Source organism: Ascaphus truei, chromosome 1, assembly GCF_040206685.1.
Source record: "Ascaphus truei isolate aAscTru1 chromosome 1, aAscTru1.hap1, whole genome shotgun sequence".
Classification (NCBI taxonomy): Eukaryota; Metazoa; Chordata; class Amphibia; order Anura; family Ascaphidae; genus Ascaphus; species Ascaphus truei.
In genome coordinates this window covers 520,365,523-520,391,276 of record NC_134483.1, presented here as the reverse complement: position 1 = coordinate 520,391,276, position 25,754 = coordinate 520,365,523, and the positions used below count along the sequence as shown (strand labels likewise).

Below are 25,754 nucleotides of genomic sequence, written 5' to 3'. Positions count from 1 at the left end.
ACCCATAGCCAGGGGCACTAGGCTACACTTAGAAGCAATTGCTGGTCTCCTTTGTCAGCTAATACAATGCATATTGTGATGCCCACACCACGTTGCAGTCTCTCTTATTCCAATTTAAGGCCGGAAACACTATTTTCTATGCAGGGGTTTATTTACAGGGATTAAATCATATACCAACAGGCCCACCGTGCCTTTAAGAAGAACCAAATAATAAAATAAACACCTATTTCCTTTAGGGAAAGCTAACTACACCGTAGCTTTTGCCCTCACTAACTGCATGGCCAGCTAAGCTGGTTCCCAAGCCAAAACATGCCCTGGCATATGCAACAATCTACAGTTTTTGCATGCGGCAATAACAAAGGATTTTTTGCTTATCTGTTTCTAAGGGGGAGCACTTCTATCTCCCCCATTCTCTGGGGAAAAGAGTCTCTCAGTATGGCAGCTTTCAGACCGAGGATTCACTTTGAGGAATTCAATTATTCTACCCTATTCCATATCCTCTTAGGTGTAATACTATCATGGTAGAGACAGAAGTTAACCAAAGGTTAACACAAGAACCCCAATTGTTGCACTCAAAGTGTAGTATAAATACTGTAATGATAGGGGTATACAATAACCCACTGGAAGAGTGATGTATTCCTCCTAGAATCGACACATCAAGGTGAGTATTGATCTCACAGTTAAACTAAAATAACAAAATGTTATTTCTATAATACACAACAATAAAATGTAAAAGTATATACATAAGGTTGATTAAAATCCCCGGGTAGGCGGTAGATTAGGGTGTAGCAATACTGGGTAATTAACCCATGGAATGCTGACTCTGTATATGTAGAGCAGTGTTACCAAAGTCTAATGGCTGAAATAGCAAATTAGGAGCTTCAATAGTGTACGGTAATCTGCAGATGTACAGCCCTATCAGACCCGTGCTACTACTTAGATAGCATACAGTAGTTATGAATCAGCTGATGTTGCAAAAATAATAATGTAGCTCGGCAGAAAAAGGACCCTCCTTAATATGGCCACACCTGTAACCTGGCGCTGCTTAGTACATCAAGACCTACTTACAATATAATAGCAAGGGAACAGATCGAAAGACTAGCAGTATACCAGCTCTAACAACCACCAGACTGCAAGCTACATTTGTAGCAAGACACAAATGGGGCAACGGTAGATTTAAGAGACAGGAAGCTCTGGGGTTACAAAGAGCAGACGCAAAAGAACACTACATACAAAAAGAAAAAGAACCCCAAACAACAACGCAAATAGTCAATCTCTCTAATAAGATCCTTGATTCTAACCATCTTAAAGTCCTGGCCAAAGGCATTTCATTCTGCCCAACTAACAGAATCGACATTTTTGAAATAGTAAAAGACATCAATCTGTTTTCTAGGAAACTTTTGCTGCACAAATTCTTTACAAGGCGTCGGCAAATGTCCAACCTCAATACTCCACTATAGGATTGTAATCAATTGGATCTGGCCAATATAGACATCTTAGAAACTCTAATTAACGAGAGTGCGAGACCCCAAGGTGAAGGCCCTTTTACATATTTAAAAAAAAAAGTCCACCTTTACACCACCCTCAGAAACATGTACTAACTTAACACTCAAACAAACGAGTTTAATCTCAGCTATCAAGAACATCTAGCCTTAAACGATTTAGAAACACACTACTATTGTCATCAAACCATCTGATAAGGGCGGCAACACAGTCATATTAGAAAAAACGGACTATGTACAAGAGTGTGCACGTCTCTTATCAGATAGCTGATGTTATAACATTCTAGCAACAGATCCAACTAAGGACTATCAGCTGTAACTGTTGACGATCTTAAAGGAAGCTGCTGATTTAAAAGTTATTTCTAAAAATGAATATAACTTTATCTCTATGAAGTCACCACAATTGCCAACGTTTTATTATCTTCCTAAAATTCACAAAGGTACCATTCCACCACCAGGGAGACCTATTGTACCTGGAATAGATAACTTAACTTCAAAGGCCAGCATGTATCTGGACAATTTTTTGAGACCATATGTCTCCGCTCTACCCTCACATCTGAGAGATACGAAGGATGCACTATTAAAACTGGAAGACATACACATTGATGACCAAACATTCCTAGTTGGATTAGATGTGGAAAGTTTGTACACCAGTTTTCCACACCAGAGTGGCATCCAAGCAGTGAGTTATTTCTTGGGGGCTAGGAATAGATGTATGAGGAACCACAATGAGTTCATACTGAAATTGCTTGACTTTACACTTACCAATTTATTTTTTTAGTTTAATGGTAAGGTTTACCACCAGACACAAGGCACGGCCATGGGGATTACAGTCGCCCCCACCTATGCTAATCTCTACTTTGGCTGGTGGGAGGCGACTGTGATCTTCGCTGAGGCTACGGACCAATATACATCGCACGTCATCTTATGGATTCGCTTCATTGATGACATCCTGATGCTCTGGAGGGGCACAGAGATTCTTCTCGTAGAATTCATTTCTACACTTAATCAGAACCAACATAATTTAAGATTGACTCACCAAATCAGTAAGGAAAAAATTTACTTTCTCGACTTGACTGTCTCAACTAACAAAGAGGGGTAGGCTTGGTAACTGCCATCTTTTGTAAGCCAACAGCCACTAACAGCTTGTTATTGGCCACCAGCCATCACCCTAGACATACAGTGGATAACATAGCTACCGGCCAATTTCTCCGCCTTTAGCGGAATTGCTCCACTATAGTTGAATACAAAACACAATATATTGATATGAAAGAAAGATTTTTAGAAAGGGGTCATAGTCAGAGAGTGATAAATAGAGCATACAAGAGAGCTCTCAATACATTAAGACCTACCCTTCTAACTAATCAATCTAAATGTCAAAATACAACTAAAGAAACAATCGGATTCATTGGGCGTTATAGTAGTCAGTGAGGTGACGTAAGAAACATTCTATCCAAACATTGGCACATCCTAATGGAGGATAAGGATCTACAAAATGTCCTAAAATCTACCCCCAGTATGACATGCAAACGTGCCCGGAACATTAAAGATCGATTGGTCCATAGCCATTTCTGTGATAAACCAAGTAAAACATGGCTAGGACCAAAACCAGCTGGCACGTACCGCTTTGGCAGGTGTAAAGCCTGCGACTCAATTAAATGCAACAAACAATTCTCAGACTCAACCAACTCCAAAACATATATGATTAAAGAATTCATCAATTGTTTAACAACAGGCGTTAATTATCTAGTGAATTGTATATGTGGTAAACAGTACGTGAGGAAGACCCACAGAATGTTTAAAACTAGGATTTTGGAACATATTGGGTCGGTACGGAACAAACTTGATACACCGGTGGCCAGACATGTACTACAGGAGCATGGAGGAGATAGCCAAGTCCTTAAATTCACAGGGATTGAGCTTATTCTTGGGGCATTCGCAAAGGCGATTGGGATAAACGGCTCCTGCCGAAAGAGTGCCGTTGGATACATAACTAACACGCATTGTCTCCGGACGGCCTCAATGACGGTTTTCTATATTCCTCATTTTTGTAAACTATATACCTAGGATACCTTTTTGCTTACAATTGAGACTGTGATAACCAATACCAGTGCAATTGATTCTTATAGGAAGATCTGGTATACATTTTTTTTTGGGGGGGGGGGGGGGGGTTTGGTATACAGAGTTAAGTGACTCGTATAGTCGTTCAGGGCGCATTGTCCAATAGGGGTGGCCCATTAGCTTTTAACCACTCCTACACCACTACCACTCATCTATATGTATGATGATGATATTCCATCATTGGTACATACATTATCCATCACAACAACATTGGGATATAAGTTGTAGGAACTATTTAAGTTTCTAGAGTCGCTTTGACCAGTAAGGGTGTTTCACGATCAACTACCCCCATCCTATACCCTGGATTTACAATAATCAGAGTGCTAGCATTTTTCTGCAACGATAGATGCTTGATAAGACATTGATAGGGATAAGCGATAATGTCACGAGCTCCCTGTCCATGACCAACTCGGGCAGGTATCTATCAAGAGGGTCAGAGGAATATCCGACATAGGTTAATACTTAAGGGGTTGTGGTATACAGTGTTAGTGGCTCTTAAAGTCTCCTGTGCCGCATTGACCAATAGGGGCGGCACATTAGCAATCATTTCACTCCTACACCACTGATACATTTGTAACTATATGTGTAGGTTATTACATTTTTACACTATTCCATGGAATGCTGTAACCTCTAGGGGTAGTAGCTCACCATCATCAGGTTAAGAACTGACCTAGCTGATATTATTTCGAGTCTCTATGTCCATCAAATTGATTTAAGTTACTACCTGGATGCTATGACACTTCCATATACCCCCCTCACAATGAAAACTACAACCGAACTTCATTCATTTATTATACCAAATTCCTTTTTATTCACTTCATTGGTGTCTGATGTACAACACATAATATCACGGTATTCACGATGTCTCTGTACGTGGGCAATGATATTTTTTACTCGGTCTCTAAAAGGTCGTCTTCTTTCCCTGTAAAGATAAAACACAAAGAGATTTATTAACATTAATTCTCAACCCTATTATGTCGTAGGAACTACTAAACTATCCAGCACTACTGATCTCTACATAATTATCCAAGACTATCTAGTATGCACCATACATAGCCAGAATAGAGGCTTAGAAACGTACAAACAGATAGCACCAGTCCACATATAAATGGGATTGGCTTACACTAATTGACACAGTAATTAGTGACTATATTTAACCATCACACCCACGCAACTTAACTCCTCCCCGTCGAAGTTTGCAGAGACAAACGAAACGTGCATTGGGATCAGAGCGTCCTGACGGTGACGCTAATGCAGGAGGCGGTCTGAATCAGCTGTGCTACAGCTCGGCAGTATCTGGTTACCAGCGCAGTACCATCATTACCCGGTCGTATCAATCCTATTCCCCATACCTAGCCTTATGAACTACTCACTCCTATGTGCATATTTTGCCTAGCCAGTCAGCCTAGTGATTACACTACCCACTCGAGCTGCTGTACCGGGGTGCCATTTGTGTATGTAGCTGGGTTCCGTGGCGCCTGCTATATCGCTGTCATGCGGCTATACAATAGAGTTTGGCTCAGGGGTATGGGACAGGAGCTGCAAGAGCAGCCGGCTACTAAGGCTACGTCCATGGAAGGACAGGCAGCGCTGAGCCGTGCGGACGCTCCGCGTTGAGCCCCGGAATCCTCAATGAGGATGTCTTGAGAGGGGGCTCACGCGAGCGTCCGCAGGCGTGCTGAGGAGTTGGATTTTACAGCCGACAGCCAAAGCTGTTTTTCAGCGCGCCGTCGGCTGAAAACCTCCAATCACAGCAAGTCAATGTCCCGCCTCCCGATCGCGCACGCTGGCTCGCCTGCTTGTCCATGAAATCGCTCAGGCTTCAGCAGGCAAGCGTCAGCGCGGCTCAGCACTGCTCCACCCTCTATGGACGCAGCCTTAGAGTTACACTGTGGGCTGTTATTAACATATGATGCTTATCCTCCATTGCCACTTTGTGTACTAATTTCAGACTGCATGGTGTGTCTTGCTACAAATGTAGCTTGCAGTCTGGTGGTTGTTATAGCTGGTATACTGCTTGTCTTTTATCTGTTCCCTTGCTATTATATTGTAAGTAGGTCTTGATGTACTAAGCAGCGCCAGGTTACAGGTGTGGCCATATTAAGGAGGGTCCTTTTTCTGCCGAGCTACATTATTATTTTTGCAACATCAGCTGATTCATAACTATGCTATCTAATTAGTATACAAAGCAGAATATATTGCTGCTCTCCAAATGTGTAGAAACTATATAGATGAAGGGTGCATACGGGAATAATGAACACATAGAGAAGGGGAAGGGTTATGAGAGTAACCCAAAATAAATCCTTTTTGCACTCACTAACACTAATAAATGGCTAGGAAAAATTCAATCCTTGGGAGGGGCCCATTCACCATTTAGTAAATATATTAAAACAGTTTATTTAACAAATATGCAAAGCCCAAAAAATAAATTGTTAAAAGGAACAGGGGGTAGGTGCAGGAAGGTGAGTGATCAGTTTAACTTATAATCACAAGTAGGTTGTCGCTCTCTAGTGAGATAAGGGACAACGTGTATACATGTGTTGTAGTGATATATCAATGGTCCTATAGGACAATATCTCACAAACCGCTATATACCCTTTGCTTGATAAGGTATATATGTATCTTATATCTATACCGGTATTAGGGTCAATTTATACAGAGTATGTGTTCGGAAAACTGATGCGTTATAACGCTCCCTACAACGCATCAGTTTTCCGAACACATACTCTGTATAAATTGACCCTAATACCGGTTTAGATATAAGATACATATATACCTTATCAAGCAAAGGGTATATAGCGGTTTGTGAGATATTGTCCTATAGGACCATTGATATATCACTACAACACATGTATACACGTTGTCCCTTATCTCACTAGAGAGCGACAACCTACTTGTGATTATAAGTTAAACTGATCACTCACCTTCCTGCACCTACCCCCTGTTCCTTTAAACGATTTATTTTTTGGGCTTTGCATATTTGTTAAATAATCTGTTTTAATATATTTACTAAATGGTGAATGGGCCCCTCCAAAGGATTGAATTTTTCCTAGCCATTTATTAGTGTTAGTGAGTGCAAATAGGATTTCTTTTGGGTTACTCTCATAACCCTTCCCCTTCTCTGTCTAATTAGTAGCAAGGGTCTGATAGGGCTGTACATCTGCAGATTACCTACACTATTGAAGCTCCTAATTTGCTATTTTAGCCATTAGACTTTGGTAACACTGCTCTACATATACAGAGTCAGCATTCCATGGATTAATTACCCAGTATTGCTACACCCTAATCTACCGCCTTCCCGGGGATTTTAATCAACCTTATGTATATACTTTTACATTTTATTGTTGTGTATTATAGAAATAACATTTTGTTATTTTAGTTTAACTGTGAGAACAATACTCACCTTGATGTGTCGATTCTAGGAGGAATGCATCACTCCTCCAGTGGGTTATTGTATACCCCTATCATTACGGTATTTATACTACACTTTGAGTGCAGCAATTGGGGTTCTTGTGTTAACCTTTGGTTAACTTCTGCCTCTACCATATACATTCACCCCTTTGCACCTTAGTTTATCTTTTAGTTTAATTGACTGACTTTGAGTCCACTTTACGATCCTCCCTCTCCTCTCCCAGCTCTGCTACAGACCCTGACAACCTGGTCAGGAACTACAACTCTGCCTTATCCTCCTCTCTTGATGTACATGCAAGGTTTTCTCTTTGCCGTCCTCGCCCTTCTAACCCCAGACCCTGGCTAAATTCCCACACGCTCATGCTACGTTTCTCCACTCGTTCCTCTGAACGCCTCAGGAGGAAATCTCATACTCTCGCAGACTTCCTTGACTACAAATTTATGCTATGCTGTCTCAACTCTGCCCGCTCGCAAGCTAAACAAGCCTACTTTTCTTCACTAATCAACACGCACAAGTCTAACCCACGCCGACTCTTCTCTGTCTTTGACGCTCTACTCAAACCACCCTCAGCTGCCTCTTCTTCCTCCGGTCAGGACTTTGCTGACTATTTTAAGGAAAGGTGGAATCCATACGTCAGAACATTCCTTCTGTTTCTTCCTCCCATCCTACACCTCTTCCTAACTCTCCTCCTGCCTTCCTTGACTCTTTTTCCACTGTCTCAAAGGAGGATGTGTCACTGTTGATCTCCTCTTCTCCCTCTACCACTTGCTCTCTTCACCCCATTCCTTCCCATCTCCTAAAACCTCTTGGTCCTACTCTATCTAATCCCTACGCTCACACACATTTTTAACTCCTCCCTCTACTCTGGTACCTTTCCCTCTCCTTCAAACATGCAACAGTTATACCATTACTCAAAAACAGCAAGCTTGACCCTACCTGTCCTAACTATCGACCTGTCTCCCTCCTGCCTTTTGCCTCTAAACTCCTTGAAAGTCTTGTATTCTCTCGCTTGCTTCATTTTCTCAACACCTATTCTCTCCTAGACCCTCTACAATCTGGCTTCCGCACTGCTCACTCCACGGAAACAGCCCTCACTAAAATAACTGATGACCTCCATGCTGCCAAAGACAGAGGTCATTACACTCTGCTTATATTACTCGACCTCTCCGCTGCTTTTGACACTTGTGGACCACCCTCTTCTCCTTCACATTCTCCATGCTCTTGATATTCGGAACAAAGCTCTATCCTGGATCTCCTCTTACCTCTCCCATCGTACTTTGTGTCTCTTCTGCTAACACCACCTCCTCCTCTTGATCTCTCTGTGGGGGTACCCCTGGGCTCTGTCCTGGGACCCCTTCTCTTTTCTCTGTACACACTCTCTCTAGGTGACCTAATAACATCTTTTGGGTTTAAATATCACCTCTATGCTGATGACACAAATTTACCTTTCAACACCCGACCTTACACCTGCTGTACAAACCAAAGTTTCTGAATGTCTCTCTGCTATAGCATCCTGGATGGCCCTCCGCCGCCTTACCTCAACATGGCAAAAACAGAACTCCTCATACTTCCTCCCAAATCTGGCCCTACTACCTCCTTCCACATTACTGTTGGAAGTACGATCATTCATCCAGTAGCCCAAGCACGCTGCTTAGGGGTCACACTGGACTCCTCTCTCACATTCAAAACGTTTCTAAAACCTGTCGCTTTTTCCTCCGCAATATCACTAAGATACGCCCGTTCCTCTGTTGCTCGACTGCTAAAACTCTGACTCAGGCCCTCTTTCTTTCCCGTCTTGATTACTGTAACCTCCTGCTGTCCGGACTCCCTGCCTCTCACCTGTCTCCCCTACAATCTATACTAAACACTGCTGCCAGAATCACTCTACTCTTTCCTAAATCTGTCTCCGCGTCTCCCCTCCTGAAATCCCTCTCCTGGCTTCCGATCAAATCCCGCATCTCACACTCAATTCTCCTCCTCACTTTTAAAGCTTTACACTCTTCTGCCCCGCCTTACATCTCAGCCCTAATTTCTCGTTATGCACCATCCCGACTCTTGCGTTCTTCTCAAGGATGTCTTCTTTCTACCCCCTCTGTATCTAAAGCCCTTTCCCGCCTTGAACCTTTTTCACTGACTGCCCCGCACCTCTGGAATGCCCTTCCCCTCAATACGCGACTAGCACGCTCTCTATCCACCTTTAAGACCCACCTTAAGACACACTTGCTTAAACAAGCATATGAATAGCACTGTGGATATTCTGAACACATGATACATAAAGCTTTGCCCCCTGCAGACGCACTTACCAGAACTCCGTCCTACTGTCTCTGTACGTTCTCCCTACCTACCAATTAGACTGTAAGCTCCTCGGGGCAGGGACACCTCTTCCTTAATGTTACTTTTATGTCTGAAGCACTTATTCCCATGATCTATTATTTATATTATATGTTATTTATTTGATTACCACGTGTATTACTACTGTGAAGCGCTATGTACATTAATGGCGCTATATAAATAAAGAGATACAGTACAATACAATACAATTTGGAGAGCGTTGATTCCATTTCTATAGGCAGCGTGTAATACTCTCACCCTTTTAGTTGTTTTATTTATTTGAGTGTATTATTAGTGTTGCGTCGATGTTTTGGTTACATCAAAGTTTTTTTATTTTCTTGCCAATCGGGCGTTTTATTGGTAATTGTCCTTCCATAGTGTTGGAGCGGTTACTGTGTGTACTCATATTAGCCATCTAGACTATTAGGTCTGGGAGTATCTACCCCCATTTATATGTAACAGCCCTTGAGTGCAGTGAATTGGGATCTTGGGGAGATCCTGTGATCTCCCTCCTTTTTGTGTTTTTGTTTTTTAAACCACTTCCTTGTTCAGACAGGTTGATTAAGGCCATTAGTTAGCAGCTGCTTGTTTTCTCTAGGGAAGATTAACTCTGTGTGCTGCAAAAGTCCTGTAGCTGCCCTATTCTGCCCCTAGAGGACAGTGATGGTATCACACAGCTAATACAATGCATATATTGAAAAGTGGTGTTCTACGGCTTCCTGCAACAGGAGTAAGCCCCCCCCCCACAAAATGATGTACGGCCGGCTCTGTGTTGTACAGCTGTAATATATTTTCTGTGCGGACGCTGCTTTGGGCTTCGTGAAACTAGGAGTGCATAGAATATCATTCATGTCACGTGTGTGTGTGTGTGTGTGTGTGTGTGTGTGTGTGTGTGTGTGTGTGTGTGTGTGTGTGTGTGTACACATCTGCATGAACACGGCTATACATTGTAAAAAATAAAAAACCCAGCCCTAGTCATGCTGGCTGTACCTGTAGAATGAGAACTCAACTAGTTTATTGTATTTTATACAGTCCATACTAGTGTCTATGCATGGGGAAGCCAACTCCAGTCCTCAAGGGCTACCAACAGGTTTTGAGGATATCCCTGCTTCAGCACACGTGGCTTAGTTCAAGACTGCACCACATTTTTTTGCATTTGTTTTTACCCAGTTTTACAGCCAGGAGACTTAAGTAAATAGCCTCCCAGAGTTCAGGAGGTTTACAACTAACATTTACAGGTAGAAGACACTGCATGTAAGCCAATTGACTAAATAAATACAACAAACCTGTTTGCATTCCAGATTAAACAACGCTCCGGTGCTAGGCTATACACGTGATGTTGGGAACAAAACCACCATCAGGATGACTTATCCAGAAGGAGCTCCCGCCTCCGATGAGGAGTACTATCACAATAGCTTGTTTGTTACTGTTCTCTTCAAGTATGTGGATTTCAACTGGCTTTATGCAATGCTGAAAAATGAAACCATGGTGAGTTGGAGTAACTGCGTATCAGTTGAGCCATTTGGGGATCAGCAAAGCCTATGGCTGCTGCTACAAATGTACTTCTTTTTAGTCACAAATGAACGGCATCGGTTTTATACCACAGAGACTTTTGATAAATGACCCCAGAGGTGCAGTTTGCGTTTTGTTTTGGGTTTTAATAATACTTCCTAGTGTGCTGTATCGGTCATGTTCTTGGCCTTCCTGAAAGCAAACGTGGGGGCTGTGAGGGGGGGGGGGGGGGGAGTAAGCGGTGAAGAGGGTGATGTAGGGGAGGGTGACAGAGAAGGGAGAGAATAGCCCATGAGGGACATTGCAACCATAGATAAGAATGCCTCTCAGTTCAGCTTCCTTATGCCGGTGGGCTCCTTATTAACGCCCTGCTCCTCCTACCATCGGAACTTGTGTTGTGCATGCTGAGTGCACGTTCATGAAACGGCTATCCGGGGGGAGCGCCCCCTCAGCACCTGGGAGAGAGGGAGAACGGGGCGGCTTTGGTCCGCAAGTGACCTGTTCTGCGCCAGTGATTTATGAGCGAATAATTGGTCATGCGAAATTACCATAAACATCGCGAGATTGCCAACAAGACATCTCCCCGTTATTATTTTTTTTTACATGTTCATAACTTCAATGTGCTTTTCAAAAAGAAACACAGCAAAAAGTAGAAGATGAGTGTGGGTATAGACTGCCTTTAAGGTATGGTTTTATATACATTTCAGTGTAGCCTACAGTACAGTACTGGTTTATGGAAAGATGTGTAGCGTGCATGAATGTAAAGCGGCTTGAGCACAAGTGTTCAGACAGTCATGTTTATATTCCTCAGGGTAATTAAAACATGTAAAGCAAGTGCTTCTTAAAGGGAACACACCTTAAAAAGATATACATTCCAGGTATATTTTCAATTCTATGAATTGTGTATAAAATAATGTGTATTCTTAATTTAGTAAAAATTGTGTTTTTTGTGAAGCACTTTATTTTGAGTGTTGATAGACCTCCTCTATATAGATATATATATATATATATTTTTTTTTTCTTTGTAGTCTGCGTGGAATAAACTGTTTTTCTGGAAGAGAGTAGCTGAGAAACTCCCACTAAAATCAAACCAGTTTCGTATCCTGAATCCACTCATCATTAAAGAGACTGCATTCGATATACTCCAGTACCCTGAGCCCTGGGCGACATGGTGGGGCTTTGACAAGGTATATTTGTTTTTTTTGTTTTGTTTTAAGATGTACAGTATAAGCATTCGGTGCGCCTGGCAGCACCTGGGATAATAGAACCTATTTATTCACAAGGTATAGTTCGGAAAAAAATATGAGTTGCATCAAGTCACCAGATCAGATCTCCATAGGCATATGTTTATTGAGGCTAATAACTTGTGCTCCCTGCTGATTTTTTTATTATATCACACAGGGCATAACCACATTATGTTTGCGCTTAACCATTATTTACGTTGCGCAGATTCCACCAATTGGCCAAAATGTTATCAATGTATTGTATTGTATTGTGTGTCTTTATTTATATAGCGCCATTAGTGTACATAGCGCTTCACAGTAGTAATACATGTGGTAATCAAATAAATAACAGATAATATAAATAACAGATCATGGGAATAAGTGCTTTAGACATAAAAGTAACATTTCGGAAGAGGAGTCCCTGCCCCGAGGAGCTTACAGTCTAATTGGTAGGTAGGGAGAACGTACAGAGACAGTAGGAGGGAGTTCTGGTAAGTGCGTCTGCAGGGGGCCAAGCATTATGTATCGTGTTTAGAATATCCACAGTGCTATTCATATGCTTCTTTAAGCAAGTGTGTCTTAAGGTGGGTCTTAAAGGTGGATAGAGAGGGTGCTAGTCGGGTACTGAGGGGAAGGGCATTCCAGAGGTGTGGGGCAGTCAGTGAAAAAGGTTTAAGGCGGGAGAGGGCTTTAGATACAAAGGGGGTAGAAAGAAGACATCCTTGAGAAGAACGCAAGAGTCTGGATGGTGCATACCGAGAAATTAGGGATGAGATGTAAGGAGGGGCAGAAGAATGTAAAGCTTTAAAAGTGAGGAGAAGAATGGAGTGTGAGATGCGGGATTTGATCGGAAGCCAGGAGAGGGATTTCATGAGGGGAGATGCTGAGACAGATCTAGGAAAGAGTAGAGTGATTCTGGCAGCAGCATTTAGGATAGATTGTAGGGGAGACAGGTGAGAGGCAGGAAGGCCGGACAGCAGGAGGTTACAGTAATCAAGACGGGAGAGAATGAGGGCCTGAGTCAGAGTTTTAGCAGTCGAACAACAGAGGAAAGGGCGTATCTTAGCTATATTGCGGAGGAAAAAGCGACAAGTTTTAGAAATGTTTTGAATGTGAGGGGCGAATGTGAGAGAGGAGTCGAACGTGACCCCTAGGCAGCGTGCTTGGGCTACTGGGTGAATGATTGTAGTTCCAACAGTAATGTGGCAGGAGGTAGTAGGGCCAGGTTTGGGAGGAAGTATGAGGAGCTCTGTTTTAGCCATGTTGAGTTTAAGGCGTCGGAGGGCCATCCAGGATGATATAGCAGAGAGACATTCAGAAACTTTGGTTTGTACAGCAGGTGTAAGGTCAGGTGTTGAAAAGTATATTTGTGTGTCGTCGGCATAGAGGTGATAATTAAACCCAAAAGATGTTATTAGGTCACCTAGACCTGTATAATGTATAAACTATAACGGTTATGGGAGCCTCTGATTTACTGTACAAGTACAAGGGTACACATATTTGCTGTTAACTGGGACTTTTATGCACATGTAAAATGTTAATTTAGTGTGATTTTGTTGAATAGTTGAGCTTTTTAAGTACGACGCGTTTCTGGGCACAGAAAAAGTTCCTGTGCTATCATATAGTCCGATTTTAATGTTGACAAATATGAATCAACTAGGAGAATAAACATTTTCAAAGCTTTCTTGTATCGATCATAAACGATGCCAGCCTTGGTGACAATGAGCTTTATATCATGTCCCATACAAAGGTGCTGCGACTTCATTTTGGCAATACTCTCCACTAATAAAAATGTATTCAGCTTGTTTGTTAATATGATTTACTCTGTAATTACTGGAAACTTAACACATTTCATCCAGATTTAAAAATATGCCTTTGGTTTGATGTTGGCGTAAAGCAGGGGTAAGTAGGGTAGAGATAGAACCCAAATGTAGCTCTCAGGTTCACGCTCTGTATGATGAGTGAATGATTTAAAACATAACTTTATTAGTGTACCAATGAAATAAAATAATGGGTATTAAGAACAGACGACCTCAAGGTATTCTGACCTTCAATACTTGAACCGTATAGGTTCAGGGTCTATGATACCTGTGTGTACCTTGATAATCAGGTTACACACTAAACAACGTTTAACACACTGTTAATAGGATGAGGGTCCAGAGATGCCCTATTCAGACTTCATATAATCACAGTTATCCACTACAATTATACATCACTTTCGGTTGATTATACTCTGCCACTAGTGAATTGCACCCAAACAGCTACCCTAGAGTCACCCTGTAAGAATTGTTTTACATCAGATCCTTACAAGGAACGTTGTTTAGTGTGTAACCTGATTATCAAGGTACACACAGGTATCATAGACCCTGAACCTATACGGTTCAAGTATTGAAGGTCAGAATACCTTCAGGTCGTCTGTTCTTAATACCCATTATTTTATTTCATTGGTACACTAATAAAGTTATGTTTTAAATCATTCACTCATCATACAGAGGGTGAACCTGAGTGCTACATTTGGGTTCTATCTCTACCCTACTTCCCTCCATACATACACCCAAAGCACCGTTCGCCTATTACTTGTTGCGGCAGCAGCAGGGGCATCCCTATTAGTTTACTTTGTAAAGAAGGGGTAGCCAACTCCAGTCCTCGAGCTACCAACAGGTAAGGTTTTCAGGATATCCCTGCTTCATCACAGGATTCCCTGCTTCAACTGAGCCACTGATTGAGCCACCTGTGCTGAAGCAGGGATATCCTGAAAACCTGACCTTTTGGTAGTTCTTGAAGACTGGAGTTGGCAACCCCTGGCCTAAGGGGACTTCATTCAGCGTTTGACAGGGACAAGCCTTAGAGAATCCTGCGGGGACGTTATTTTGCCGATCACAGAGAATCTGCACCGATTTCCAATATTCAGCAGCTTGGGATCTAGATGTAGTTTTTTTTTCCTCTCCATATAATTCAGTGAAAGATCCTAAATAGAATTACACGTCTTACAGTATGCGTTTATTTGTCTTTGTCAATCCCTAGTATATTTGAGTAAGTGCCCCTCTTACGTAGAAGTAGGTTAAAAACAGTCTTGACTATTCACTACACGGCATGTGTTGTTCAGTTTGAGAAGGTTTTTTTTTAAATTATTATTTTATTTTTATGTTTTTTTAAAGGTGCATGTTCTATTTTCCTTTGCAGAATGTGCCCACAATGGGTGTGACTGCAGTTATCCTTGCTACCCATCTGTGTGATGAAGTGAGTCTAGCCGGGTTTGGCTATGACCTTAGTCAGCCTGATAGCTCTTTGCACTATTTTGATCACCTATGCATGAATGAAATGAACATACAATATATGCACGATGTCACAAAAGAAAGAACTCTGCTCCAGAAACTGATCAAAGAAGGCATTGTACGAGATCTCAGTGGAGGTATATACTGTGATTTCTGTGACCCACACCAGCCAGACATCTGAACAGTGCGTTCTGCTCCAGCTCTTCCCTGGAATGTTGTCTGTCAGTGCACATTGGCGTTAAATACTTGCTGAACTTGACTACTGCATAACACAATAAGCTAGTATCCTTCCAAAGTCATTCTTAAACATATCCGTCTACAGTGCAGTTTCCCTGATAACGAATGTTTTCAAGCTGAACATTAATGCAATGACTCTTTAAACATTAGAGCACCACAGCATATGGTTCTCTAATCCAATACAAGTGCCCTGATTTGAATATTATTCAAGGATTTTTATATATATATATATAGATATATAGATTTGAAAATATATTTTCTTGAACCATGAAAGTGGCCATCAGCACACTTGATGATACAGAACTGCTGTATGTAATTTTTATTATGACGTATCACTGTAATCTCTGATCTCCAAGTCATCCTGTGCACGTGACATGTTGATGTTAATTCTATGCTCGTGTTGATTGCTTTGTTTTCCCTATCTCTCGAAGCTGCTGATGTTTTTGCTAAGGCTTAGGCCCCGGTAACTCAGCTGCAACGCGCGCCCGCGAGATTGGCGGCGCGTGCAGCCGATTACCTGGTCTGCAGGGAGCTGCAGGAAGAGAGACCGGGGGGGGGGGGGGGGGAGTGACGGGGGCGCGGCCATGACGTCACCCGGCAGGTTCGCCCTCATTGGCTGAACCGCTGGGGGCGTGCCGTATCACTCGACGCGAGTCCTGCTCTCAACTCTATTGAGAGCAGGAGCAGCTCTCGCCTCAGCGCTGCGGCCCCCCCTCGCAGCGGACGCTGTAGTAGGCAGCGGGGTCAAGCCCTTACATGCTAGACAGTTGTCAGATGATGAGGGGAATGACGTCATTGAAGGTCCTATGTATTGCGGTGGCAGAATTGTACATGAAATTCACAGCTGCCGTTTGTAATTTTTTAATCCGTCAATTTTCCTGGAAATGCTGCAAAACACTGACTGAATAACCAGGCCTACATTTGCAATAAGTAAAACATTTTAGATCACTCCCATGTAGCACAGCGCTAATTACTGCAATTACATTTCATGTATCATGAAACACATGTAAATATCCTGGGCTTCAGCCTTTTTCATATGAAAGTAATAATGACCTGCACACAGTTTCCTCCCCATCAGTCTGTAACAAAGCACTTACTTGATGCCTCCACCTGTTCGTTTCATGGCCAAACGGGCATGCACTGCAGAGGAGTACATTGCAAGCACCTTTTGGTAGTGAAAGAGTTAAAGGGTCAACCTCTGTCAATACACTGTATTTATTGAAAAAAGAAACCCCCCTTTTTGTTGTATGCTGGGGGGCTCCTGCCCTACCTGTTATTGTGTAGCACTCCCCAACCATGTGCTGGAAAGTTTTACATTTTGGTGACAAAATGCCGCTCCCTTCTTTCGTATGAAATATGTGACTATATAAAAACGGTGTGTTGCATATTTTAGGAGTAGATTCCCACCTGCTTTTTGGGGTGGAAAAGCCCATTTATTTTTTTTATTTTTAAGGGAATGCACCTAGTTGGTATTACGCTCCATTATGACGTTTTTACTTGTTCGGTGGCTTGCTGACTCATAAGAGACTTCATGCAAACCAATACTTTGAGACCTTTTCAGATGAATGACAAGACCACTTTTATTTAATAACTTAATCGGGAGCTTGGTCAGGCTGCATTGGAACTGGTTCCTGTAGTTAGAGTGCCGTGCACTGGCCTTACAGTGTTCGTTGCAAAGGCGGAGTGAAGCCACAGAATAATACAGTGACGTGTGTGCGGGACTGAGAATCTCATCACATATCGACTGCTGGTCTTCATGGAAACTAGGAAATGTTCACATATTGATGACTAAATTCTGCTGCGACAGGAGAACATAGCGATTACACCACTTTTCCATTCATAGTTGGAGCGAGTCTGTCCATTGTTTATTTTCGACGACTTTGCCACAGTTTGCATACATACAAGTACATAAATATTATACAGCACAGGATAAAAGATAACTTTGCACCTACTTTCCATTCTATAACTTGAAGCAGTGTACAATGTAGTGATTGTAATCTTATTCTTAGTTGGACAGTTTTTTTTTTTAAATGAATATTATAAGGAAAAAATATATATTTTTCTGCATGAAACCCATTGCTGGCAATGGAATTCTACACATTGTGCACCAGTATTATGCTATGATGACTACTTTCTGTGGTGGAAGAAGTTAGTGGCTTTAAGAAAACTATTCTAAAGTGTGGCAAGAACAGATTAGGGAAGACCAATGCTTGTAGCACAAGAGAATATTTGGGGAATAACCCAAAACGGATCTTCATTTTTACGACCACAGTGAATATCCGTAGCATCCACAAACTAATTTTCGTCATGAATCGCTCAAGAAACTGAGCATGTCAAATTTTCCAAAAACACATTGTTTGTCTTGTCAACTGTGTGACATTGCAGCACAAAGAGATGCAAATTGATTTGTTCCATACTACTGCAGTGGCACTTTTTCAGGAAGGTATGCAGTGCAAAGATAATTATTTCATGTGATTTTAGAGATGTTATCTTTTTAAACTAACCCTTTTTGTTTTTGTTTTTTTGTTTTTAAATATTTATCTGTCTTTTTTTAGTGTGCAGCTAATTTAGCAGTTTGATTTTTAAATGCGCATTTAAAAAACAAAAAACAAAACATGCTGTGCCTTATCATATTCCAGGTGCTTTAAATCTTATTGAAAATAAAGTAGGAGTAAGTCTGGTATACTTTGTGTATATTTATGTACTTGTATATGTACTTCGTTTATATGACCATTTTGTACTGTAAGTCACAATACTGAGTTTTGATTGCCTTGAAATGCACCTACTTACTTCCTGATGTGTGACATAAAAGGATGAAGGAATGTATACATGAATGTTTCAACAACACTGAAGTGTATTAAATGCTGGAAATAAACAGTTGTGGGGTTTTTATTACTGTATTTTGTGCAAACTATTACAAACTAGAAAAACAATGTTTTATTTTTTTATTTTGTATATGAATTGGTGAAGCTATCACTGTAAAGTCAAAATATAGCTAAAGCTCCAGCACTCACTGACTATAGAAAAAAGATGAAAAACTGGTTAAATGCCAACTGAAAACACAATTTAATGCAAGCACACAAGATAACCACATGGAGTGATGGCGACACCAGCGGATACAGGGATCCTACTAGTACAGTGGAAAGTGTAAAGATAAACAGGGTCAGGGAGTGGGCTAAACAAAAACCAGGAAAGTGGGGGGTGGGAACACAAGCGATATGGGGGGGGTGTATAAGGGGAGCAACGTTTCGGGGAGAACCCCTTCCTCAGGCCCGTTCCTTTAGGTCTATATAGACCATAAGGTACTTCCTTGACCCAATCCCCGACACCACCGGAGCAGCCCACAGTACTCAAAACACAAAAACACTGTGTAAATATGTAGTTATTCTTTGTTGCTTGTCTGCCCCGCTGCGTTCCTCTCCCCAGATGCCGAAAACTCTCTCAAGAGACACCTTGTAACTATTCAATGTGAGCGAAAACAGCAGGCCCGGAGTCAGTAGTTTGAATAAGACACATGCAAGCTCTTGTATCAAATCACTAGACTACTTTATTACAGACAACACAGAGTTATATAGCCAAAAACAGTTCAAGGTATTTTTTGCTGAAGTGTCTTAGAGGTATTCGCTGACGTTCTACCTAATTTATTGCTACATAGATTAAATGTTGCTTACATTTGTGCCTTCCACTTGTTATTAGGGAGTGAGGGAAATGAGAGAGAGGGGGATGTGGGAGTATTAAGGAGTAACGCTTTGTTTATAGAAAGCTAACAAGCTCACCTTCTTTCCTTATCTTCAAGGCTGCGAGTTATAAGAGACTCGCCAGGCCACCTGAGCAAACCTTAAAGCAATACATGCATTAAAAATAGAACTAAGACTATAGGAGACAAAATGGTTACTGAAATATAAAATGGTTACTAAAATATACATTAACACACTGCAATACTACAAGCCAAGTTGGCAAAGTCCAGAGTATACAGGAGTACAATAAAATCAAAGTGAAGGGATCAAACCGTCTGGTTTACTGCCATTGAGTCTCTCTCCCAATTTCTCCTGTCTGAATGTGAGCTGGTGTTCCATTAAAGTGAGTGTTAAATGTAGGTGGCAAAATACTGACTTCATTTTTTTTTTTTTTTTTAAACGCTTGCAAACTGTAAGCAGATACAGTTCTGCCACTAGATAAAATCCCCTGTGTGGTTTGATGTGTCATCCTCAATTTGGAGAACGTGCCCCAAAAATATCAGAATTTGGTCGGTCACACAGAGTAACCACTTTTCAGGAGCGACCCCATAGCAGCACGCATCAATGATTTGAGATGTACAATGGTTTAATCACCGTCCTCCAACTGATGTTTTCCTCTGGCTAATCCCGTTGTGTAGGGTCAGTGTTGTGCCAGAGCTAGTACAACTAGGGTACCCCCACCCCTTGTTTTTTGGGGTTTTCTGATCAGGACGGGGTGGGGTAAAGAAAACCCTTGATTGACAAACACTTCATACCGAGGCCCCCTAGAAATTAAACTGTCCGATTTACGTTGGATTGCGCCTTTAATGCTCTCTCCATTCTCCTACACATAGCGGCATTAATCGATGGGTTAGGTAATTTCTCCTGGCACATCTGGCAGTCGCCGCAATAACTTTCAGTGTAGTATAATCCCAGACTTCAATTTATTTTCTTCAAATAGATAAATCTTTACAAACTTCCTTCGAGATAGAAACTCTTATTTGTCCGTGACCATTCTGATTTGATTTAATTTCATTATTTGCTTGATGAACAGAAGGGAAGCTGAGCACACCAAAAGAAATGCAATAATTTATTTTAAAAAAAGTTCATTTAATTGACTGATTACAGTCAAACCATCCGACGTTTCGGGGAAGAAGGTGTTTACAGTCACAAACCACCCGATGTTTCGGGGAAGAAGGTGTTTACAGTCACAAACCATCCGATGTTTCGGTGTACGAACACCTTCCCCGAATCATCGGATGGTTTGACTGTAATCAGTCAATTAAATGAACTTTTTTTTTATAAATTATTGCATTTCTTTTGCTCAGCTTCCCGTCTGTTCTACATGCAGTTACCCTGACTAGGTTTTTTTCTGCTTGAAGCACCCACCACTATTCCTGTTTGTTGCTCTTGTTCCCATAGAGTTGGGGCATCCCAAGTTGCATTTATCTTGACTCTTGTGTTTAGCTTTTATCATTATTTGCTTGATCACATGAATCAAAGTTCCTGGGTTTTGTTTTGGCCTCACTGAACATTCTATCCTTTCTTTCAAATGGTCAACCTGAATCCTCAATCTCCAGAATCTCGCTCATGGCTTTTAAGGGGATCCACGTGGTCCAGTTCAACACAGATTCATTGTCAGACATCAGTTTTCCCTCTGATGACTCCTTTCTGCCATCATAAAGTGTTCCTCATCCGATTAATTTTATTGGCCTATACGAAACTTGGCTGATATCTGGTACAGTATGTTTCTTCTGGAACCGGAGGAAGCTACTTCAATATTCTGGGACATTGCGTCCTTCATCCGCGATAACAATTCTGACACGTTCAGAGGTCTCCCTTGCTGCATCACTTAAAACACTCGTCACAACAGGGGTTTTTTTCCCAAGGCAGACTTGTTACAAGCTGCGAAAGGAAATTTTAAAAAAATGACAGAAGTTGAACTGCTCTCTTTAACCCCTTGATTGCCGGCGGGCCTACGAAACCAAAGTGCCACGGTCTCACCGGCGCTCAGGATGTGAACCAGGCTCCCCCTGCTTCACACTCCGTGTCGTTGCAAACCTATTTCAAGTAAAATAGCAATGACAATTCTTCATCTTTCTACCATGTGTTAACTTACAGGAAATAATGTAGTTCCCCTGGTAATGAGCAGGGAACCTTCACCGTCATCCACAAGGAAAAGCAGGAGCATAACTTGGCACTGTGAACATTTTATATGAATATTCCTATAATGCTTTACATCTGTCAGTGTGGGTCCTGCCTTCTACTGACTTCTTAGCATGCTCATTGTTCAAGAGATATTCTAAAGTTTGTCAGGGCAACCGTGGCTGGACCATCTGACAAGGGTCATACAGCTTGTGCCGTCATCATTGGGACATTACACGCACGCACAAAAACATACAGTGCATCAAATGTATCAGTAAACTGAAGGAAATGAGACCCTGTCCTAATCAAGTTACAATCTAAGTGGTATGTTGGAAAGCTACGAATACAGAATGAGTAAGTACATGGAAATGCAGAATTGGTAAGGCATGGTGAAGAGGCAAAGTATGGATGCATTTGGTTGAGCAATGGAAATGCTTAATTATATATGTAAGGTAGAGCAGGTTTTTAAGAATAGACGATAATGTGCTTCGCACATAAATTCATAGGTAAGGAGTGGGATTGAACCGTATAAATGCATTGGTGATTGAGAAGAGTGCAAGAGAGCAGGTATATAATAACCTTATGTAATAACGTTTTCATATACCACTTTTCTCCCAGTGGGATGCACAGCGTCTCACAATTACTGTATAGCCTACAGTATGGAGCACTGTACATAGGGGATATATATATATATTTATTTTTTTACATGGGGAGTCCCTATCCAGATGAGTTTACAATCTCTGTTTTTGGTGCCTGGAGATACAATGACTTGCCCAAGGAGCTGACACTAGGATTTGAACCAGGCTCCCCCCACTTCGAACTTGGTGTCCTTGTTTACAGAGTCAGTGTCTTTACTCACTGAGCCGATCCTTCATTCCATGTAAGTAATACCTTCCCCAAATAGGTACTGCTATATTGTCTGTTCCATTGTAAGACAGTATTCACTATTACATTTCATGACTCTGCCTCTAAGTGTTCAACTGTGTCGCCCCAAAGGCGGACGCCTGATGGGGTTACACAAGAGCTGTTCCCCTCTGCATGGAACCAGCGTGCTAAGGGTTAACATTTGCTTGTACTATGGAGAACGTCAACTCCATGCACTGGAATTTTAATGAGCCAAGAAGACAAAGGACTTTGAATTCATAGCTGCGTTCAATCTGAGCCCCTTCAGTGTACATCTGCGTCGCCCCAAAGGCGGACACCCTTTGGCGCAGCTAAAGGGTGTGAGCTGTTTTCTGCCGTTCAGTGATGTTAAAGCTTCTCTATTTCAATCTGAAACTCACCAGCCGTTGTATCCCCTGTACCCAATTTTCCTACTCTATCTGTCCATGAAATGTCTGGGAATTGACTGTATAACCCTGTTCTTTTTTTTTTTTTTTTTTTGTTACTTTTTTATTAATCATTTTTCCAAAAGTAAGAGGGGTACAAAAAGAAAAAAAAGGGGGGGGGGGGGGGGGACAATACAATAGTACAATATTGTAAATAGTCTGATTACACATTAGGAGGGGAGGAGAGAATGGGAAGGGGGGAAGGGGGGAAGGGGACAGCATCTGAAACCATGTAACATTAAATAACAGGTGAGGTACAACATAGATCATAAATCTTAAATCACTCTGTTCAGAATAATCTAGTCTAAATATGGGGATATACCTGCGTGTCTAAACCCAGGGGCCCATGTTTCGGAGAATTGTGAAGTGGAACCAGTTAGGTGGGCAGTGAGTTTTTCCATGTAGACTATATGCCAGATTTTATTATTGATTTGGTTTAAGGATGGGGGAGTCGGTTATTTCCAACCCTGTTCTTTTAATAATATATCCATGTATTGTTATAAATCTGTTTCCAGGACATACTTGAAAATGAGAAGTAAACCTCAATGTATTACTTCCTGGAAAACATTTAAAAAATTGTTTATAGGTATGAAGCAGGGGGTCTGCAGAGCTGAACCATGTTAAATTGCAGTCCAGAGGACCTCCTGCTTCCTAAGATACTTGCCTTGAAAGGCAATACCGTTAGCCCCCGACTAGCCCTGTCTGGGCTGCTATTGAAATGGCAAATGTAACTAACACACCTATGGAAGTACCAGCGCTCTCTGTCTAACAGCTAGGGCCCCCCTAGCTTGCTTTCTTTTCTCCATATTGTGTTTTTCTTTACGTTTCATGTGTTTTTTTTCTCCCTTCTCCTTCTTTCCCCTCCACCCCTCACGTTGAGACATTTCCAATGGTGACACTTTATTTTTTGCTCATACATTTGCTATTATTGATATGACTCCGGTTTATTATTAGTGTCATTAAATTTGTTCACCTGCATGACATTTGTATTCATTAGAACATTTAGCTGTTAGACAGAGAGTGCTGGTACTTCCATAGGTGTGTTAGTACTTGAGAGGGGAATAAGGGTCCCCTTTTGTTCCGTGCACCCTGCAACCTCTCATATTTATCTCAGTCAGAGTGCTGTCTATCGCCCCCCTTTCTGGCAAATGTAACTTCTGCATCCTGCGGGCCAATTAGAAGCCGTGACGTCATCCTTTGCGATTTCCTATTGGCCCTAGTGACGCAGGTCATTTAAACTGCGCAGAGATACCGGCACGCCCTTTCTGATGTATCTGAGGAAGCTTGGGATCTCCGGAACTGAAATCAGCGCTGTTGAGCTGCAGAGACTCCCTGCTTCCAACTTATTAAAACATTTCCAAATAATAATAAATAAAGGTCATAGAGAGATATGCTTTTACGGAGAACTCACTTTGTTGCACACCACCCTTTAAAACGTAACATTTAAGGGTGTTTAGTTAAGACATATCACTGTTCTTGAATTTAAAAGGTAATGAATAAATATTTGAGTAGAGTATATTTGGCAATGGGGAGAAAAAAACCTTAATCTAGAAGTAGCCCAAAGTAATCAACTTGAACTCGCTTTTAGGTGAGCATAAAGGAGTAGTGCTAATCCTTTCTTAGGCCGCGCTTATAGTGCTGGCGACGCGACTGATGGCGTCAGCCGTCGCCACTGGCAAAAATTATAATTTTGTTTTCAGCGCCGTCGCTGGTGACAAGGGCAGTGCCTTCACGAAAGGGGGGGGGGCAGCGCTCTGATTGGTTTAGAGACAGTCACATGTGGCAACTGTCTCTAAAAAAATCAAATGTACCCAGCTTCAAAATTTTTGGTCGCGACGTCACTCCGTCGCCGTCGCTCTTACTATAAGCGCTTGCGACGGAGTCAATGAATTTGTTTTGGAGCGACGTCAGCAGGCACTATAAGCGCAGCCTAAGAGTGGTTAATTTCACAAATGACTACAGAGCTGCATCTACAGCTAGCAAACAGCGGATGGGTAAGGTGGAAAACCCCACACTGAGTACACCGCTTATATATGGTTTAAAATTGGCCACTTGTGTGTTAACGGATATTGCAACTACTAATAGGATCAAAGTGCTATTTGAAATGAAGGCAGGGTTTGTGGTCTGTAGTAGCCACATGTTACTCCCTACAGATGAAAGGATAGCCACAATGTATCTCTCAGCAGAGTATTCACAATGGGAAGCTGTAAAGTGTAGCAACCGTGCCCTTAAGGTTTTAGCCAGGCAATTGCAGCAAAGCCAGGTGAGAGCAGGGAAAAAATGAACTGCTCAATCCGTGGTAAAAATTAACCGCAAGTTGTTTGATTGCAGTCAGTCTCACCCAATAATGAGCAACAAACTAGGCATAAACACTTCAAATCAGGTGAAAAAATAAACAGTATGCATAAATGTTGACCCCTTGTGCATTGTATGTATATGCACTCCTTCAATGAAAGATACAAACACTCTTTAGAGTATGTATATAGGACCAGTAGTATACACCCATTAAGTCCATATAACTTCATTGATAGTATTAGTACATTTTTAACATAAACTCTGGGGTACAAATAATTACCCAGAGCACTAGATACCAATAGGGATTAAGCCAACATAGGGCCAAACAGGAACTATTAAAAAAATAATTAGTAAAACATAAAGAGCGTAATCTCGGTTATATTTTTAACGGCTGTGGTGTCACGTGATGGGCAATTGTGCAGCCTTAGGATTTTGCTGCTTATCAGCCTTTCACTGCATCATAATGCGAATATAAATCCAAGATGTAACAATTGGATTATTGATATGGCAAAATATTTTGCACTACTCTGTATAATGGCGTTCTGACCCTGGCAGAGTGAATAGTAAATGCTAGCAATATGTTGTTGGATTAAGTGGCACTGCTAGTAAAACTCTTATGCACTTTATGGTCGTATATTAACCACATTAACAGTTATA

At 41.6% G+C, this 25,754-nt stretch overlaps 2 protein-coding genes across 6 annotated transcripts in view; one reads left to right on the top strand and one right to left on the bottom strand.

Annotated features, from left to right (window-relative positions):
• Positions 1–16,173, top strand: part of ST3GAL5 (ST3 beta-galactoside alpha-2,3-sialyltransferase 5) — a 67,908-nt gene extending 51,735 nt beyond the window's left edge. For all 5 annotated transcript variants that reach the window (XM_075571501.1, XM_075571519.1, XM_075571510.1 and 2 more), the window contains 3 exons: positions 10,668–10,854; positions 11,907–12,065; positions 15,285–16,173. In XM_075571501.1, coding sequence (XP_075427616.1) covers positions 10,668–10,854; positions 11,907–12,065; positions 15,285–15,557 — 619 coding nt within the window. In that variant the 3' untranslated portion in view covers positions 15,558–16,173. The remainder of the gene's footprint in view (positions 1–10,667; positions 10,855–11,906; positions 12,066–15,284) is intronic.
• Positions 4,434–25,754, bottom strand: part of ATOH8 (atonal bHLH transcription factor 8) — a 188,101-nt gene continuing 166,780 nt past the window's right edge. Inside the window, exon 3 of the mRNA XM_075571560.1 lies at positions 4,434–4,545. Coding sequence (XP_075427675.1) covers positions 4,525–4,545 — 21 coding nt within the window. The 3' untranslated portion in view covers positions 4,434–4,524. The remainder of the gene's footprint in view (positions 4,546–25,754) is intronic.